This window comes from Vanellus vanellus, assembly GCF_965231255.1.
Source record: "Vanellus vanellus genome assembly, chromosome: 5".
Classification (NCBI taxonomy): domain Eukaryota; kingdom Metazoa; phylum Chordata; class Aves; order Charadriiformes; family Charadriidae; genus Vanellus; species Vanellus vanellus.
Window position 1 is genome coordinate 24,170,559 of NC_138910.1, and position 18,604 is coordinate 24,189,162.

The 18,604-nt window shown below is 41.4% G+C and overlaps 1 protein-coding gene across 4 annotated transcripts in view; it reads left to right on the plus strand.

Moving 5' to 3' along the window:
* Positions 1–15,528: 15,528 nt before the first annotated feature.
* Positions 15,529–18,604, plus strand: part of RAPGEF4 (Rap guanine nucleotide exchange factor 4) — a gene marked incomplete at both ends in the record, with an annotated part of 155,879 nt that continues 152,803 nt past the window's right edge. For all 4 annotated transcript variants that reach the window (XM_082483726.1, XM_082483724.1, XM_082483725.1 and 1 more), the window contains one exon: positions 15,529–15,593. In XM_082483726.1, the coding sequence (XP_082339852.1) occupies positions 15,529–15,593 (65 nt within the window). The remainder of the gene's footprint in view (positions 15,594–18,604) is intronic.

Genomic DNA, 18,604 nt, shown 5'->3' on the forward strand with positions numbered 1-18,604 from the left:
CAGTGACTGATAGAGTCTTTTACATCAAAATTTGGTATGACCCATCAGCTGGTATTTGGTGTGGGGAATCATTATGACAGATATATTAAAAACGCCAGTGAAATATACCACCCATTCCTCCTCACACAAACTGTCATCCCTGAAATCTCACGGACATTTTTTCCCTGAAATATCAATTTAATCCTTCTTTCACTATCCTGAATACTTAGGTAGATTTAAAATGAAAAATATTAAAGGATTAGCATGATGTAGAGGAAATACTAGTAACAATTCACTATGATTGTGCAGTTTAAGTTCAGTTCAATTGTTTCGTCATTTGTCAGTCTGATAGTTGTCAGTTTTGTGCATCTTGTTGGCTTCTTTGAAACTACCAACCAGGGAAACCTAATCATTGTGTACCATGTTTACAGAATGGGTGCTTGTGGCTATTGTTAGAGGTCACTGGGTTTTTTTGGTGAGAAATTATTTATTTATGAAATTAAATAACCTTAATTTCTACAAATATGCTTACAATTGCTGACAAAAAGTAGGTTTATTGTCTGTAGTATCTTCCAGGTTTGGCCCTAATAAACTGGATGATAGTGTCAGAGACTTCTTGTTGCTTTTTAAACTATCACCTTTATAGTGATACAACAATAAAAACCTGAAAAGAAATTACAAAAAGAATAGGAATGACATCCCTGATCACATAAAGACTTCAGCATATGCATACTTGGCTCTCCCTATTCCACTGGAATCCAGGAAATTCTCAAATGTTCTAATGCTACAAATGTGTAAAAATTTTCAGAAACGAACGTAAAATGTTAGTTAGCTTCTGTGTGCTTTTTTAAATGATTTGTAGATCCTCTTTTACAACAGCTAGAATGATAAGTGAAGTAACAAACAGTGTTTGGCTTAGAATAATCTAGGAATATACTTCCATTGTCTTATATATTTAAACCAGACAATTATTTCCTAGATCTATATTTTTCTAGATTATTTTTTCTTGTTCCCATGTTATTTGCAGAAGTGTAGTCTCATACTGAAAGGCTTTCTAATCCTGCATTTGGAAGCAGGACAGAAGGTTGCCTTTTTTTCTGATGATAATGAAGTCAGAACATTCCTGGTGACAGCCAAAGCCTCCCTTACCTCCAGCAAGCTATTATTGTCCAGCAGCTTGTCAGCTGATACTTGTACCTGTCTTCAAACAAAGTCTGATTTAGTTTTCTCTAAATTCTCCAGTCTACGAAGATTTGCTATTTTTATCAGAAATTGAAGAAGCCCAGTTTCATAAATGAAGAAAGTTCTTTTCAGATACTTTGTTTTGAAGAGGATTTCTGGAATTCTCGACGTAAGCTTTTCAACACATTTCTCAGTCAGATGCTCTTTGCATTTCTGGTTTGATACACAGCTGTGCAGTTCACTTAAAAGTATTTATTCCTCTGTCTACTGTCTGGAAAGCTAAATTTAATTATATTCATCGAGTGAAGAATAAAAGCACGGACCATGCACACTGGTGAATGCAATTCACTTTACAAATTGTTTTTATGGTAATGTTGGAGAAGGTAGCAGGTATTCACTTTGCAGTGGTAGGAACAGGGAGAACAGTTCAGTTTCTTGCAGTGGAATATTAAACAGCAAAAACATTGAGAATAATAATGATCTTTCTACAAAGCACCACTAGGGTCACTTGGCTGATAAGGTCACTTGGCTACGCTTCTGAACTAATTCACATTCAGTTCCCTTTTTATTTAATTTATGAGAAATGTAAAAAGCTGTTGTTAAGATTGCATACAAATCCTACTTTACGCACCATAAGGAGATAAGTGGTTTAAGATAAAACTAAAATTAGAACAATAAAAATGCCAAAACCAAAAGGCAATAGTTGAAATTTCTAAACCAAGGCAGAGTAAAATTTAAAGAAAGAAGGAAAGTATTATCAGAAGAGATACAAATCTCATAAACTTCTTGCACTACAAATGAAGACAAGTGAAGCACAAAAGCATTACTTTCAAATCCCTCTTGTATAGTGTCTTATATTTGAGGTGTCTGCTATGGCATAAAATATTCTTCTGCCAGAAAATGAGCATCATTTTCATGAACTGTGCTTTTGAAATAATTGAAAATGTAGAATACATTAAAGTACATTAGAGCATAATATTAGTTAATCTGATTTCATGTGGTACCAGTTGCAACTGCAAAAGCGTAATGCGACGGTACGATCTATATCAAGCACATTAATCCTGTCAGAGTGCTTGTTAATAGTACCAAAATGCTGGCAATTTTTGTATCTACAAAGTGAATGTGTTTATATTTTTTGTACCCAGCAGCCTTAGGGTAATGGATTACAGATCCCATTCCACTTTCTCCAAAATCCCATGTAAGACAGTGATAAGCAATGTTGTTTGTGTCCTATGTTTAGGGTCTACAGGATCTACAGGGCCACTTCTGCATCACTTCCATGTGTGTAACATTTATATTCCACTCCTACTCCAATTTCACTCGGGTTAATGGCAAAACTTCTGTGTCCAGGAGAGCTTTTACTTGGGCTCTTGTCATCATATGGAAGCAGTGCTGCTAGCTTGGTGTGGATCCCCTATCATACTGCTGCTGCACACTTGCTTCCCATAAGAATCTGTATAAAACAAAAGCTTTCAAGGTTTTCCTTTTCCTGCGCCACACCCAGCCATTAGCTTTAAATAATATCTTATGGATAAACTTATATGGTCAAGATAAGATATTGGGTACCTGTGTCAGCTAGGAATGCATAACAGGTTTGTGAAGATAAGTAGCTCTGGGAAGGAGGGCTGACTGCCTGCTGGAGTGCGTTTTAACGCTGAGGCTAGTGTGTTAGTAAAGTACACAGTTAATAGAGGTAGATGCTTCTCACTAAATATCTCTGCTAAATATAACTGTATTAAGTCCTGTAGACTCACCAGTGAGCAAACATAAGAGCCCCACCGTATAAGTAATTAAGGTTACTACTCTAAAGCCACCTCTCCACAGCTGCCTAAGTCTGGAACTCATACATGCTTGAAGCATTAATACTAAAACCCAAGCACGTCCCCAAAACAAGGCTGTATTATAACATCAGTGTAGGTACACTTCATCACTGGGAATAATAATGTGACATCAAATATTTTCTTTGTAAAGAACAATACCAATAAACTAATGCCTGAAAATGTTTTGTAGGAAGTGAGTGTAGTGCTGCAGCATTTTTATATTAATTTGATCCTGCACCATGCTGTCCCTCCCTTCCTTCCTGCCCAACACTATTTTAGCAATATTCAAGGTTTTTAAAAGATCAGGCCAGAAATCAAGAGCGAGGACTTGATTTCCACACTACTTACAAATGGCAGCTGTAGGGCAAATACAAAATGTCAAGTGATCACAATCAGTGCCTTTTTTCCTACTGAAAAGACTCTTTCCGTATTCACATAGGGTAAACTCAAAGGAAATGCACATAAAAATGCATTTTGTCTTCATAGTATTCCTGTGGCATGGATAAGAAGTATTTAAAGTACAGCAGATGTGCTTCTGCTGTACAATGGAAATGAAGTCTTTTATAACATCTGTTTGAATATTTTTACTTCAATACATATATTGCTCTAATTGGACAGTGGCATGTTATCCTCATGGTCTTCCCCAGAGGGAAAGAATCTCTATGTTAGTTTCAAATATTTAAATGTTTTACAAGATTGTAATAAGGTGACATAATATTTCTTGGCTTATTGAAGGCAAAACCAAAAATGCCTTAAAAAATGAAAGTTGTACGATTTGTATATTTCTCCGGTTTGTCTGCTAGCAAATATTAACTGAAGCATTTTTGGTGGATTTATGTAATGTGTTCTCAATAGAAGGATACTGTAACCTCGTATGTTTCAGAGAGGAGAAAGCCTAGAATAAATCAGTCCCTCTGCCAAAGTGAAATGAGATGGGTTAGTCAGAGGCAATGTATGCTTGTACAGTGTACATCCCTCAATACTCAAAAACCTTAGCCGAAAGCCTAAAATCTTCTATGTAAGTAAGTCTGAAAAAGATCAACAATCGCAGTGAATCATCACTTTCCTTGTTTAAGTTTTCCTGGGACCATGCTGTAACAGGAAGAAATGTGCAGTATCTGTATCCCTAGTCACACTGATTTCACCCTAGAAAATTTATTAGGCTGTGTAAAAGGCACAAACACGACAAAATTCCCCAAACCTTTTAATTACATTGTTTAGAAATTGTTTTGGCAAAGGTGGGCTAACAAACTACTGCTATTTTGAGGGCCTAAGTTACTAAGGAAAGCAAACGTAGTTCTGTGAACTTTTCTTTTGGGAGGTCTGCTAAGGAGGTAAGGCAGAAGGAGGGTACATGTGCTTCTAAAAAATGTCTAGGGGTGACTTAACGATTTTTGATCAGCACACGGCTCATAAACTGACCAGTTTTTGCCTTCATGCTGGGGCTGTGCCACATGGCCATCCCTGGAGCCCAGGGCAACATGAGGGCTGTTGGATGTTCTGAATATCCAGTGAGGGCTGGAAGTATGACAATAAGGTCAGCTGAAGGCAATATTGCTGCGCTGTACTGAGGTCTAGCCCACCCCTATCCTGCTGTGAAGTAAAAGGATCACAGGGAATCCTGGACTGAACTAGGGATCCTCTTCCATCCTAACCTTCTGAGGTACCCAGTAGGTTCATTTTTATAGCTTTTGAACTAGAAGAAATATTTACATGCAGCAAGGAAAGCTGACCGCTATTGGTGGTCATGAATAATGTGTATCTGAACGATATTAAAATTGCAAAGTCAAGCACCCAAAATCTAGGAAATGACTGGATTAAAATAATCCATGGCCAATCTGTACATATTGATTGAAGTTATCAGTGAACAAATGCACTATGTTTCCCCAATGAACTTTGTTGCTCATGTCTTATGTTTAACTTAATACAGTCTGTTCAGACCTTATTGTGACCACAATGGCATCTTTATAAGCTTTTCTCTGTGCTCATCACTGTAGAATCAAGGTGCTTTTCAAATATTATTAACTTACACAATAGTGCTAGGAAATACAGAGGTATCACTGTTGTTCCCTCTTTTCAGATGGCTCAGTAGGATGGACTTAGAGACTTGAGCTCCAACCTCTAAAAGAAACATCCTGCATGTGTGTATTCTCACTGGAAAAACCAAAAACGTGGAAAGATTTTCAGAAAGAACATCCTTTCAGATCTCAGGTCCCTGTTTGAGACCAGGAAGACAATTAAGGTTCTTAAAAAAATGTCACCAGAATATTCACAATAGCAGAACAAGGTATATGTCCTAAGCTGTTTGGGTGACTGAATGGCATTGGCTGAGGCTTTCTGACAGAAGATAGACCCCAAATATTGAAAAATTCGGTTTAAGATCTTAAAATTTGACAAAAGCAAAAATGTCTGAAAAGAAGGTTTAAGTGTGAAACATGTAAAGCAACCTTAGTTTTGTCACCAACATCACCAATGGTAGCTCTGGCAGTACTGGCCACGGGAAGTCTGGCAGGTGAGGGCCCAGAATGTGCCTTCCAGTCCCATTTCCTTTTCCACCTCCTGTGGCTGGAACACTCCAACGATTGTGCAACAAACTTTAAGCTTTCTAGGAACAGTCATCTAAAACTAACTCAGGGAATTTTGCCTTTCGACAGGGGGCTGACTGTACAGGCCTTGACTTGTGAAGTACAATGCATTTCAAGATCCAGACTTGGAATAATGAAAGATCTATTTCTATTTCTCATATCTGTTTTATCTCATTTTATTTGAACATGAGCCAGCAAAGTGCCCTTGTAGCACAGAAAGCCAACAGCACTCTCGGCTGCATTAGGGAGAGCCTGGCCAGCAGGTTGAGAGATGTGATTATTCTTCTCTACCCTGAGGAACAGAAGACTCAGGGGGGATCTTATCAATATTTATAAATACTTGATGGGGGGTGGAATAAGGAAGACAAAGCCAAACTCCTCTCAGGGATGTCCAGAGACAGAACAAGAGACAACAGGCACAAACTGAAATGTAGGAAATTTCACCCGAATGTTAAAAAAAAAATACTGTAAAAGTGATTGGATAATGGAACAGACTAGATTGAATAGAAATAGAACAAGAACACAAAAATCAAAATGTCAAAAATTGTTGACATGGAATGAATCCCTGCCTTGTCAGGAGCAAATTGTGGTTATGGGAGGATGATACAAGCTGGCAGCAATTATGCAATATTTTGTCACTTCTCTTTCCCTTTTCAGGAACGCTTCCAAATGACAGATAGTTGATGAGCCATTAGGTCAGTGAGGAGGTGCTTCCTCACTGCATTTCTTGGCTGCTCCTAGAAGCCCAACTTCTTCTGCTTAGTGTCTAAGAGATCTTTGTCTCCTGTTACTTTCCAGTGGTAACTTCATTTTTTTCTTTATCTGGATGGAATTTTCTAAATGAGATTCTTCTCTAAGATCCTCGAAAAATTCAGATCCTGTACAAAATTTGGAGTCAATGAACTTCTGACCCAGGAATCTCTTTTCTTTCCATTCTGATGCTCACCTTTTACCCTCTTTTTTTGCCAGCCTCTCATTTGCTTTTTTTTCTTAGCATTTGTTTACCTACCCTTCCCATCTTTCCACTATGAAAGAAGCATAGAAAAACGAGCGCTTCAAGATAATTTAAAAGCTGCTGTCATTCATGAGTGTTGTTAATTTCAGGGGACAAGGGAGAATCTAAAATGCAGAATCTTTCTTCCATCAGGAAAATCGGAGAACACTGCAGACAACAGAGCATATCTGTGAAGATTTGCTGCATGTTGTTCAGGTTCCGCTTAAAGCTTTTCTCTAGAACCAATGCGACTTACATGTGAAAAAAAAAATGCTTCAAAATAGCTATTTATTGTTTTTATGCTACTGTCATGTCATTAACATATTTTTAATCCATCCAGGTCTCCTCCTGTTGTTTTTACACACATGAAGTAGCACCTCATGATTACTATTTGACTACCAGGCTACTATAGCTGGGCTTTCTATTACACAACTTCACAGCCTGTTTTTTAACCAACAAATGCCACCTGTCTGTACAGCCAGGATGCAGTCCACAGCCACCGCGGTTTCTTTCCCAATGTGTCAATTGGTTCACCTTTTTTTCTCAGCCAGAGTACATTATTAGGGCTGCCTATGCTGTATTCAGCTCACTCCTTAGCCATTTGGTCTGAATTATTTGTGTGCCTAAGCCTGCAAGTAAATTTATTGTAAGGTGTATTTTCAAAGCTGTTAAAAGAAGACTATAAAAATTATACATAATCTGAGGTGTACTGTGTCATTTTTACCACATAAATAAATGATTGAAGTTGTTGTTTTGTTGTTGGTTTTTTTTTTTTTTTTCATTTGCCTAATCTCATTATTCGTTTTTTATGAGTGTGTGTTGGTGCCCCCAGCAGGCTCTCAGAAAAACTAAATCTGTAATCCTGTGAACCAAACCTTGCAGAAAGAATAAACTTGTTTACTGTATTGTGATGAATAAAACAGCTGCACTGAATGCATATGAAGCTGCCCAATGAATTACTTTATAAATGTGTTGTCATGTGCAAATGTGAGTCACGTGATCTTTATTTATAACGAATCATACTGTGCTGTACAAGTAAATATAAAGCTCTGAACGCCTTCATTAGAGTACTCTTATGATGCTAATTACAACCCTGTCCTTGGAGCAGTGAAGAAAACCTATGTAAACAGGACAGTCTCAGACTTACTGAATCTCCTTGACTTTCATTGATTGTATTTATGAAATTATAACTTGCACTGAAATAATTTGTGGGTTTTACCTGAGTTCACTTTACAGAATTGGACTCATAGCTGTTTGCCTTCTTGACTGAAAGGATTTGCAGAAAACTAGAGTTAGCAGAAAATAATTAAAAGACATGTTTCTTTATTCACTTAAGATTACAAGTCATTATTTCCTGTAAGATCTAATTAAATTACATGTCCCAATTATATAGGACTCATTGACAAAGCTTTTTAGAAGTGTTTATTTTGTGATATGGATAATATTTTAATGATCTCAATTTTACAAACAAGAATTCAGCAGGACAGCTAAGGTTGCTCCTTTCTATTTAAAAAGACAGGCATTGGGAGCTAGAGAGGGAAGGCTATGGAAATCACCTGTGAACCACAGGACAAGAATTTTATTTGCCAGGAATTAAGAGTATTTTTTCCCTTGAAAACCTCTTAATTCAAAAGATAGGTGTGGTACTCACATAGATAAAATTCTCTACTACTGAGAGGTTGTTTCATGAATTATCATAAAGGAGCTCAGGGGGACTGCAATCAACTGATTTTATGCCACACATCTTGTGAATAATACAAAACCAGAGATAAATAGAAGAATCTCAACATTGCATCAGAGCTTTGTTTTTTAAGTACCTATGCATCAATACAAAAACAAAATTGTGAAAAGAATTATATAAATAGATATATTTGATTTCTGGAACTGATTGCTAGAAGAAATGTGGAACAGACTTTAGGAAAAATAAATTTCCTATAGTGATCAAGTAATGTTGAAAATGAAATCTACTTGAATGTAGTCGGGAAAGATCAATATTATGAAATTATGAATATTGTGAAAATAAGGGACCTAAGGAAGATCACCTTCTACCCAAATTTTCTTGCTGAGCTATTGTCTATGAGGATATAGTGACCACAGGGATGTTTAATGGGATACCTTGCTCCTAGGAACTCCCAGGCTTTCCCTCCTCAGACTCCACCCAGTAAAATGATGGTAACTAGTTATTTCATAATAACAAATTATGATAGCCTAATGTCTCCAATAGCAGCTGTAGCAAATCTAGGAGCAGGCCATGAACTAGTGCTCTTCCTGCTCAGAAGTATATTCATCTGTACCTAACAGAGAGAGCTGACGTTAAGTTGTGAAGATAAAACTTAGCCCAAACAGTTTAAAATGTGTTCATCTGGCTCTGCAGCTAAGCAAAACTACCTTTCCTTTGATGAAAATTTATGATTGTTGAAATACAGCAAAGCTGGCAAGGAAGGATAAAGGAATAAGGAATTATACATATAGACAACGAGAAGACTTTAATTTGCTTTTGTACCTTGGGTGAAAGAATGAGTGAATAATTACAGTCTAATGATTAATTCCATTAGCCATGGTAAGTTAAGTACGTCCCAGAGAAAGTGAGAAATTTGAGCTGACAGTGCGGTGCGGATAAGGTACAGTGAAGTTTCTAAGTGCATGTTGTTGTGTTACAAATGAACACTTGTAGGGTCAGGTCAGGCCCAGAGGCAGCACAGCTGCTTTCAGGCAGTGGGGAGCTGAAATAACGTACATATCAGGCCCTTGTGGGTATGTAGAGAGCCAGCTTAGTGCTTCATGGACCCTATTCCTGCGACTGGGCATAACGCCAGACCCTCTTGACCACATCTGTGATTCAGCCCCAGCTGATCAGTTCGATTCAGGTTCATTAAGAATCACGGATGTGTCTGTCCTGTACTCATGGAATAAGGAGCATGATGGCAGGCTGTGTGGATCCAGTGTGGCACTAAATTCTAATGCCTCCTGAATGTTGTACTTGTTGCCAAAAAGGCCAATGGAATCCTGGGCTGCATAGGGAAGAGTGTGGCCAGTAGGTCGAGGGAGGTCATTCTCCCCCTCTACTCTGCAGTGGTGAGGCCACAACTGGAATACTGTGTCCAGTTTTGGGCTCCCCAGTTCAAGAGGGACAGGGAACTGCTGGAGAGAGTCCAGCAAAGGGCAACTAAGATGATTAAGGGCTTGGAGCATCTCCCTTATGAGGAAAGCCCGAGAGAGCTGGGACTCTTTAGCCTGGAGAAGAGAAGGCTGAGGGGAGACCTTATTATGGCATACAAGTATCTAAAGGGTGGGTTGAAGGAGGATGGAGCCAGGCTCTTTTCAATGGTTCCAAGTGACAGGACGAGGGGCAATGGGCACAAGTTAGAACATAAGAAGTTCCGTTCAAATACACGGAAAAACTTCTTTACGGTGAGGGTGACAGAGCACTGGCACAGGCTGCCCAGGGAGGTTGTGGAGTCCCCTTCTCTGGAAATTTTCAAGACCCGCCTGGATGCAGTCCTGAGTAATGTGCTCTAGGCAATCCTGCTTTAGCAGGGGAGTTGGACTAGATGATCTCTAGAGGTCCCTTCCAACTCTGAAAATTCTGTGATTCTGTGATTCTGTGAAAAGAGACATAGCACGGTTTGAGTACTGGCCTGCCTCCTATCTTTGGCAACTGCAAAGAATTTTGCTGATAGTTACCGCATTGAAATTCCTTGTGTTGTCCTGAGTTGTGCATACAAAGTTCTGTTTAAACCCAGTATGTTGATGTGTCTGTAGATCTGAACACTAATAAATCCAAAGAACTTATGTAAAGTATTGCATCTTCAAAGAACTATACTTCATCAGCTAATTAATCTTTATAATACTCTTGTGACTAATTTAGAACTTGCTTATTTATTTCAATAGATTTATTTTTCCTGTGAAATAAGATTCTGAGATTCTGCCTTCCGTTCCCAAGCCCAGCTATCTCAGTCCTGACATAACTGGGGAAGTGGATTAAACAGAATAGCCCCATTCATACCTTCCCCTGCTCATCTAGTTTTGTAGGACTGGAATAATTTGACAAAAATCCTGTGGAGAAAAACCCTATTCAAAAGAAAGTAAAGTAAAAATACGAAACCTATGTATACCCATAATGTTGTCAACATTAATAATTTGAAGCATATTTCTTACTGTGTGGTTCCTCTGAGTCTTTTTGGAATTACTCTCAGGATATGGCCTTAGATTTCAGGTGTGCAAATCAAATGACCATCTGTTCAAAATGCGACTCCACAGAAAGGCTTTGATATTGGTCATCAAACAGAAAAATGTTTATAGCACTTCTGTGTAACATGCTGCTAAACCTGTGACAAGTAATAATACAAATGGTAACTGCTGCATCGTGTTTTCTTAATGAGAAACGGTATCACAGACTTATTGTAATTCACACTATGAATTTGAGAGTATTTTATTTCAAGGAGTATAAACTAATACAATCCTCCTTGTGTTGGGTCTTACTATGATACAGCCAACGCTTTTATTTTACATTCATTAGGAAGGACAAAGTCAAATAAGGATGGGTAGAATGATGCAGAACACAGCACTATATGCAGGGAATAAGCAATCCTTTACTGTTCAGAAAATCTGCACCAGGGGAGTGCACTGGTGGCTGGAAGCCACACGTTTCCCTTATGTACTCTCTTGAACACAGATGGCCAGAACTGAAGACCAAGCTTCTGAGGTTTTGTGTGTTTGCTCTGAAATTAAATTGTTTTAGTTGGCTAGCCACTGGGATGCCAATGGGCAGGTTATAGATTCTGTGTTCACTAATTCCTCACTATATCTGCACTATATAACTGCAGTTTCGTTAGTATGGAGTATTATACATAGCATCTAAAACTGCTGTAGAAAACAGGGCACCCCCTACTGTTCTTTGTTTTAACAGTATTATTGCAGTTGCTTGAAACTTCTTGAAGTTCTTGATATAATTAATGTGTAAAGAGGTTTCCACAGTAGCCCTCTTTTGTACCTTATTACTATGTAACACACACCTTAATAAATACATTTAGTATTTTTTTGAAGCTCTAACAACTACCATTTATTCTTTTGGTTTAGGTTTTTCATAGCAAGCTTCTGTTTGAGGGGAATTTATTTCTTTCTGAAAGATTTTGCGACAAGTATTTGTATTGGCAAGAAAAAGCAAAGACATAGTCAAGGTATGAAATTCAACATGATCTGCCTTGTGTGCCATAATGCAAACAATAGTTTGGACCCTACGCTTTCTGACTCCTAAGTCTTACAGACACAGGATAACTCGAAGGCCAGTTGATTTCTGGTTTTCTGTGGCTTAAGAGCTTCTGTATATCCTGTCACTCCTTTGTAAACTGTGGAAATTTAAAAGGCCAGCTGATCTTTCACATACCTCAGCTGGCAAACTTCCATTTCCCAGCAGCAATCTCCTTTGAAAACAGCTGCCATCCCAAATTTTTGGCCACATAATCAAGTCTCACAAATCAGATTGTAAAAAGTCCCATTAGCCTTATGTTCAACAGGGAGAAATTAAATCTGAAACATTATTGTGGAGTTCCACAAATGATGAAAAAGAAGGATTTGTTTCTGAGAAAGATATTTTCGCACCACCAGTCATTTTAATGATGCATAAACCTTTGTTTTCTTAGGTGAAACTTCACAAAAAGTGTAGTAGAAGGCATGTGTAGATAGGTGAGACTGAGCATAAACACATTTTTGGCCGTTTACAATGCTGGGTCTCAAATATCTTTCAGGTCATCTCTTTTTCACACAAGTGTGTAGCTTTGAAAAGTAATGAAGAATGGGCACTATGAAGCACCAAGAGGAGCTATGGTCCTTATACTAATGAAGTGTGCTTCAGCATTTTCCTTCTAGCATAAGCTCTTACTCGCAGGTGAATGGGCACTTGACCCCATTAACATAAGGCCAGTACTGTCAAATGATATGTTTTCTAGCCTTCTTATGGTCTGAATTCTTCGGAGTCACAGGATAATCTGCATTCTATTTGATTCGTCATGTGAGATATATACTGCTTATTTGGTACCTTTTATCTCAGGAGAACATGCACTGAGTCAGGGTCCAGGATTTCTGATTTCAGTAGTCAGGAGCTCCTGACATTTCTGTGCAGTTTGGAGACCCTTTTGTTGACACAGGCTGACCTCTGAGCCAATCAAATATTTATTCCCTGCTTCCTAGGTTTCTCCGAGAAGTTTCACTCATGTCTTAATCAGAAAGCTATGTGATTACTCATAATTCAACTGCCAGAGGTATATTTTGGCTGTCTTGCTCTAACTGCTCTGTAACTGAGACACTTCTGAATGAAGTATGGATATGGCCAGGGTTCCTAGCCCACTCTGGGCCTGTCTAGCTTGCACAATCCACAAAGTGTTAAATTCTTGTTTAGTGGTTAGTCCACAAAAAGGTACATCTGCCCACAGCCAGGCATTTGTGGAACATCCCCTTCATGGCTACAGACATTGTATTCCTTGGAATCGAAAGCATTGGTAACTGCAGAAGGCTGTCGGAGGGCAGGTAGGTTGCTTGGTCAAGGGTAGGTTCATGAGCACCAACAAAGGTTTTCGCAAGTTGGATCCCAGGAGAGCATTCCAAAGATCTTGTCTCTTCAAGCTCAGCCTATTTTCTTCTAGCCATCCGCTTACCAAAGAAATGTGCCCGCTTGCTACCTTTTATGGAGGCCTAGCCTGTCCTCTAGTGGTTGGGTCATTAAACATTATACGGATGGGAACGGACTTGACAGAGGCGGCTTGAGTGAACACTGAACAGTTGCAGCACTGTGGTTTTGCTGACTGAGCTACACTGTTGCTATGTACAAAATTGCTGGTACTGGTATGTGTAATGCTGTTTGTGTCAGTGAAACAGCCCGTGAGAAAAGATAAAGGCCTTCAGCTAGGAGTCATTTCTGGCTCCTTCTCAGGCCTGATGTCACTTAAGAGGAAAGAGCATCTACTGCAGCTTAAACTGGGATGAGGGGAGAAAGGGCAGTAAAAGCTGCCTTGTGTAATTGCTCTGGAAGGAAAACTGCAATTACGTGGAATAATGTGATGAATGTTTTATAATGGAAGTACAAAATTAGCAAGCTTTATTGATTAATCTGTAATGTACATACTATGTTATAAATCATTAATTTGAGAATTTAGAGTTTCTTACATTTAAAGCTCTTGTTCTGTTGGTTCCCAAACACTCACATATTGAGGAATGAAATCAAGTAGATTGATTGCTTCGATGCAAGAATTTATCATTTTTTTCCCCGTGGACTATAGCAAAGGAAGAGCTGCAGCTTTGATCTCACTGACTGGCAGCCTCTTCTATTCCTCTGGCACACACTTTAATTTTTTTAAGGCAAAATGAAAGAACCAGCTTTTGTGGCATTTTTCTCTGCTATGCCAATTTCTTAGCTGTATCCTCTCAGCAAAAGGGATTTGTAGATATATTTCCTTAGATTTTTCATCATACTGTTCAGTATCCTGATGTTAACATCTATTTCTGTTAAAGTGCTGAAGAAGCTGTGGCAACAATGAGGTTGTTAAAAGGTAGATGTGATATGTGATGTAGTGCATGTATGTAAGAAAATTACACTTGGTATAGCGAAAGAGATTTAGGACAGAGCGCAAAGAAGATAGCCCATGGAGAACTGTAAAAGGCACTGGCAAATTATCAGCATCTGAATTAATCATTTGTGTCCACACTGTAAAGCAGAGAGGAGTTATAAGCCTGAAGGAAGGCACAGTTAGAGTTTTACTTTGCTATCATCTACATGTAACCCCAAACATCCTGCTGAGATTTGTGTAGCTTCCTACCCTTCTCCCACGCTACTCAAGGCAGGTTGTGTTGACTGTGAGCTGAAGCTTATGGTTACACACAGATTACTTGGGAAGATATGATCTAGATCCTGAAATATTTTGTAGAAAATATTTCACATTTACAATATTTTGTAGAAAATATTTCACATAGAACTTTGCAAAACAGGGAAACCTGCTGCTCTGCATTCCTTCCTCTGCTCATCGCTTTTTAAATCACGTATGTATGTAAACTGCATCTTGCAAGCCATGCTATCACAACAGAAGGGTGTGGATGGTTTTCATTGTGTGCTAGACTCACCCTTCTCATGCTGTGTGTTGGGCTCCTTCCAATTGTTAAATCCTATTCCCAGGCTGTACTGTCCAGCTCATTTTCTCACCTACAATAAACCAGAGCCTTTATGATACAGTTTCATGGGTGATGCCAAGATGGACAGCAGGCTGCAGGAAGGCTTCAGAAAAATTCCTGATATGTGGACTGCACCTTCCTTCCACTCAGCTACTGTGGGTTTACTAATGGGGGGGACAGACACTCAGGGCTCTGGAGAGCTGCTAAAATGAGCTGCTTATTGTAACTAAAATGCCTGTATTCTCCCCCCGCCCCAGTCAAGGACATCTCTGGTGAAGCAAGGGCAGGGACCAGTAAGCGGGGTTCAAATGTGGGCACTGAGGAGCTCGCAAAAGCCGGACGACACCACCTTCCAGGAGGGCAGTAACTCCGCTCCTGCCTGGTCTTACACCCCTGCCCCAGCCCAGGGCTCCCCGCCTGGCGGCCGCCCCCTCCCCCCCCGGGCCGCTACCTGCCGGCTGCGGGGCGGCAGGGCCGGGCGTTCCTCCCGGCCGGGCCGGCGGGTGCCCCCGGGCGGCCGAGGCGGCGGCGCCAGGTCACAGCCCGGCCGCGGACCGAGGCGGGAGGGCCGCCGAGGCGGGCGGCGGCCGGGCAGACCCGCAGCCCCGCGCACCGCTGCCTGCGGCGGGCAGGGCGGGCTGCCGCGGGGGCCTGGGCGAGCCCATCGCGCCGTGCGCGGAGGGAGGGAGGGAGGGAGGGAGAGAGGGAGGGAGCGAGGGAGGGGAGGACGGACGGACCGAGCGACCGGCGGACGGGCGGGGGGAGCCGCCGCCAAGCCGGGTGCGCGGCGACCTGATCCCTGTCCAACATGGTCGCCGCTCACACCTCCCATGCCTCATCCTCCGGCGAGTGGATCGCTTGCCTGGATAAAAGGTATCGGCATCTTCACAGGAGCGGCTGCGGGGGGACGATGCTGTGTGCGCGTAACCTGCCCCCCTGCATGCGTGCATGGAAACATGTATGTATGTGTATGTATGTGTGTGTGTGTGTGTATGTGTGTGTGTGCCGACATCCCCCGCGCTCCCCATCAGATCCTGCCTTACATAAGGAACGTGCAGGTGGGAAGCAAAATGCCCGGAGGAAGCAGAGCCGGGGCGGCGGGGCAGGATGAGCGGCTCGAAATGCTGCTGGCAGCGGAGGGGTCGGGCAGTCCCCACGGGGGCAGCTGCTCTCCGCCGGGCTCTGCTGCCCGGAAAATGCCGCACGTGGTGGAGGAGGGGGGAGCCCCAGGGCGGGGAGAAGGCGACGCGGCCCAGGGGGGGCATGGGGGACCCGCCGTGCCGGCCATGGCAGACCCGCTGCCCGCGTCGTTCGCGCCCCAGACCGCCCCCGCCTCGCCTCGCAGCCCCTCACTTCGGCACACCACCCCCGCCGCCTCGCATCACCTCGGCACACCGGCCCCTGCCTCACCTCACCTCACCTCACCTCAGCGCGCCGCCTCCCGCCTCGCCTCGCCTCACCGCCCCGCGCCTCACCTCAGCACACGGCCCCCCCCTCCCCCGCCTCACAGCCCCGGGCCCAGCCGCCTCACGGGGCGGGCGGGAAAGGGCAGACCCTCGCCTCAGAGCGCTCCGTGGCACAAGCAGGTGCAGGACTGTTGGCCGGAGGTGGGGGGAAAAAAATAATATGTCCGCCCCGAAAGAGGCCGCCGAAGGCTCTCCTCCTCAGCGGCCACAGTCTCTTTTCCCCGCTGCGGCGTCCTGGGGGTCTGGCGGTTGTGTGTCCCCCCTCGGCCAGCACCGCGGGGGTGGGAGTTACGGCTGGCTAACCAGTGGTGAGGTGGTGTGCTCGCTTCTAAAAATACCGGCAATCTATTTATTTATTTATTAAATATATATATATATATATATTTGGAGTGCTTTCCCTGGGTGTTGCAGCAGAAAGTGAGTCTGGAGGTGTCGAGTTGCATGGCAGGGGCGGTTTGGACGTCCTTTGCTCTGCTCCGACCTTCTGCGCTTAGTGGATGAGTTCAGAAGTGAAGTCATTCAATTTCCGAATGCTCACTGAGTCTCCTGTAGTCTAGGAAAATAGTTGGCAAAAATTTAGACCATAAATATGCTATACAGTTCAAATAAAGAGATTACACGGCGCATAGAAGGTTGCTGCGCATCCTTAGCCAGATTTTGACAGGTGATGCAGCTCGGGGCTGCGCTGTGGAGAGAAGCCTTTGTGCACTCAGAAGGAACCTTCCTCTTCTCATCACTTCTGCCATTTCCAGCTAACCTCCTGCTGGTGCAGGCCTGCGCCTCTCATAAGGTGTTCCATACCAGTCCAGGCAGCAAACTGTAAGAAGCTAATGAAACTTTTGGTCTAGGCACCTACCACATATACTGATCCCTCCCTCTAACAGATGACTTAAAAAAAGACAAACCTTTTAGAGGTTAAACAATGTGTATAAATGTTGCAAGTAGTCTAAATGTAAAACCAAACAGAACTGGTGATGGTAACCTAGCCCTATAAAAACTGCAGTGAAGCAGAGGGCCTGATTCTCTGCTCTGTAAACTGACATTGAGCGGGTGTGAAGAAGCAGAGTGTGAGCCCCAGTAGTTCTAAATAGGTGATCCTGTAATTTCTCAGGTTTCTTAAACGCAGCACATTGTGAGATCTAAATTGTAAACTAAAACTCAGGGATTCGTGCTTAATGAGGCGCATAGCCTTGGAGAGTGAATGATGTTTTCAGGAAACACGTGAGACATTTCATTTAGAAATCTCTCTGCCGTTATATTTATATGAATCATAGAATCATCTAGGTTGGAAGGGACCTTTAAGATCATCGAGTCCAACCATTATCCTAACACTGCTAAAACCACCACTAAACCATGTCCCTCAGCACAATGCCTACCCGTCTTTTAGATACCTCCAGGGATGGCGATTCAAGTGCTTCCCTGGGCAGCCTGTTCCAATGTTGGATAAACCTTTTGGTGAAGAAATTTTTCCTAATATCCATCCTAAACCTCCCCTGGTGCAACTTGAGGCTGTTTCCTCCTTCAGAAGGGTTTGGTAACTTAATATTGACCATTTTTATAATGGGAATTTAATGACAGCTATTAAGAGGAAAGTTTTTTCCCCCTTTTTGTTGCTTGGAGTAAGCTAGTAGCAACAATTTGTTGAGTGCAAAGAATCCCTTCTAGGTGCCCTGAAGGACTGTATATTATTATCCTTCTTTTCCAGAAGGCAATCTGAATGTAGGACAAACCCAGGACATGAGAGATTGTGGTTTTTTCCCTTGGTCTCTGCTGTGCTTTGCTTTGTGATCATAGGAAATACACTTAAGCATTTTGTTCTGGTTTTCCATTTAAAAAATCCATTTAAAGGTATGTTGGAAAAGTACTATAGGAATCTAAGTACTATTAGATAAAGCATTTTCAATTAATTTACACGTTTGTATTTCTAGAGTGTATTTCTTTTCTGTAGATGATCTCTCAGTGTACTCATTTGAATTATTATGTAATTTCTATGTATTTTAAGCCTTTTAAAAAATCTTATAACATTTTCTAACCTGGGTGTAGATTCTGTAAATATAGGATCACTTAATGAGCCAATTCTCTGTAGGAATGTGTTTTTATTAAATAACAAAGATAGTTTTAATATGGTTTAGTTAGTGAATATATTTATATTTTCAAGAGGAAGGTAGTCCTAAAACTGTTATGGAATTTTGGGTAAGCCTCAGCAAAGACAATTAAAATGGCATGTAATGTGGATTATACAACTTCATTCTTTAAAAAAAGGAGAATTAAACTTTAAACAGAAATAATAATGTTCTTCATGTTTTCCCTAAGTCACATATCAAACTAGAACTACCAACATCTAAAATGACAGCACATATAAAAATGAAGAACCACCAAAATATTTCAGGATAAGTGTTATTACTATGTAGGGTATTG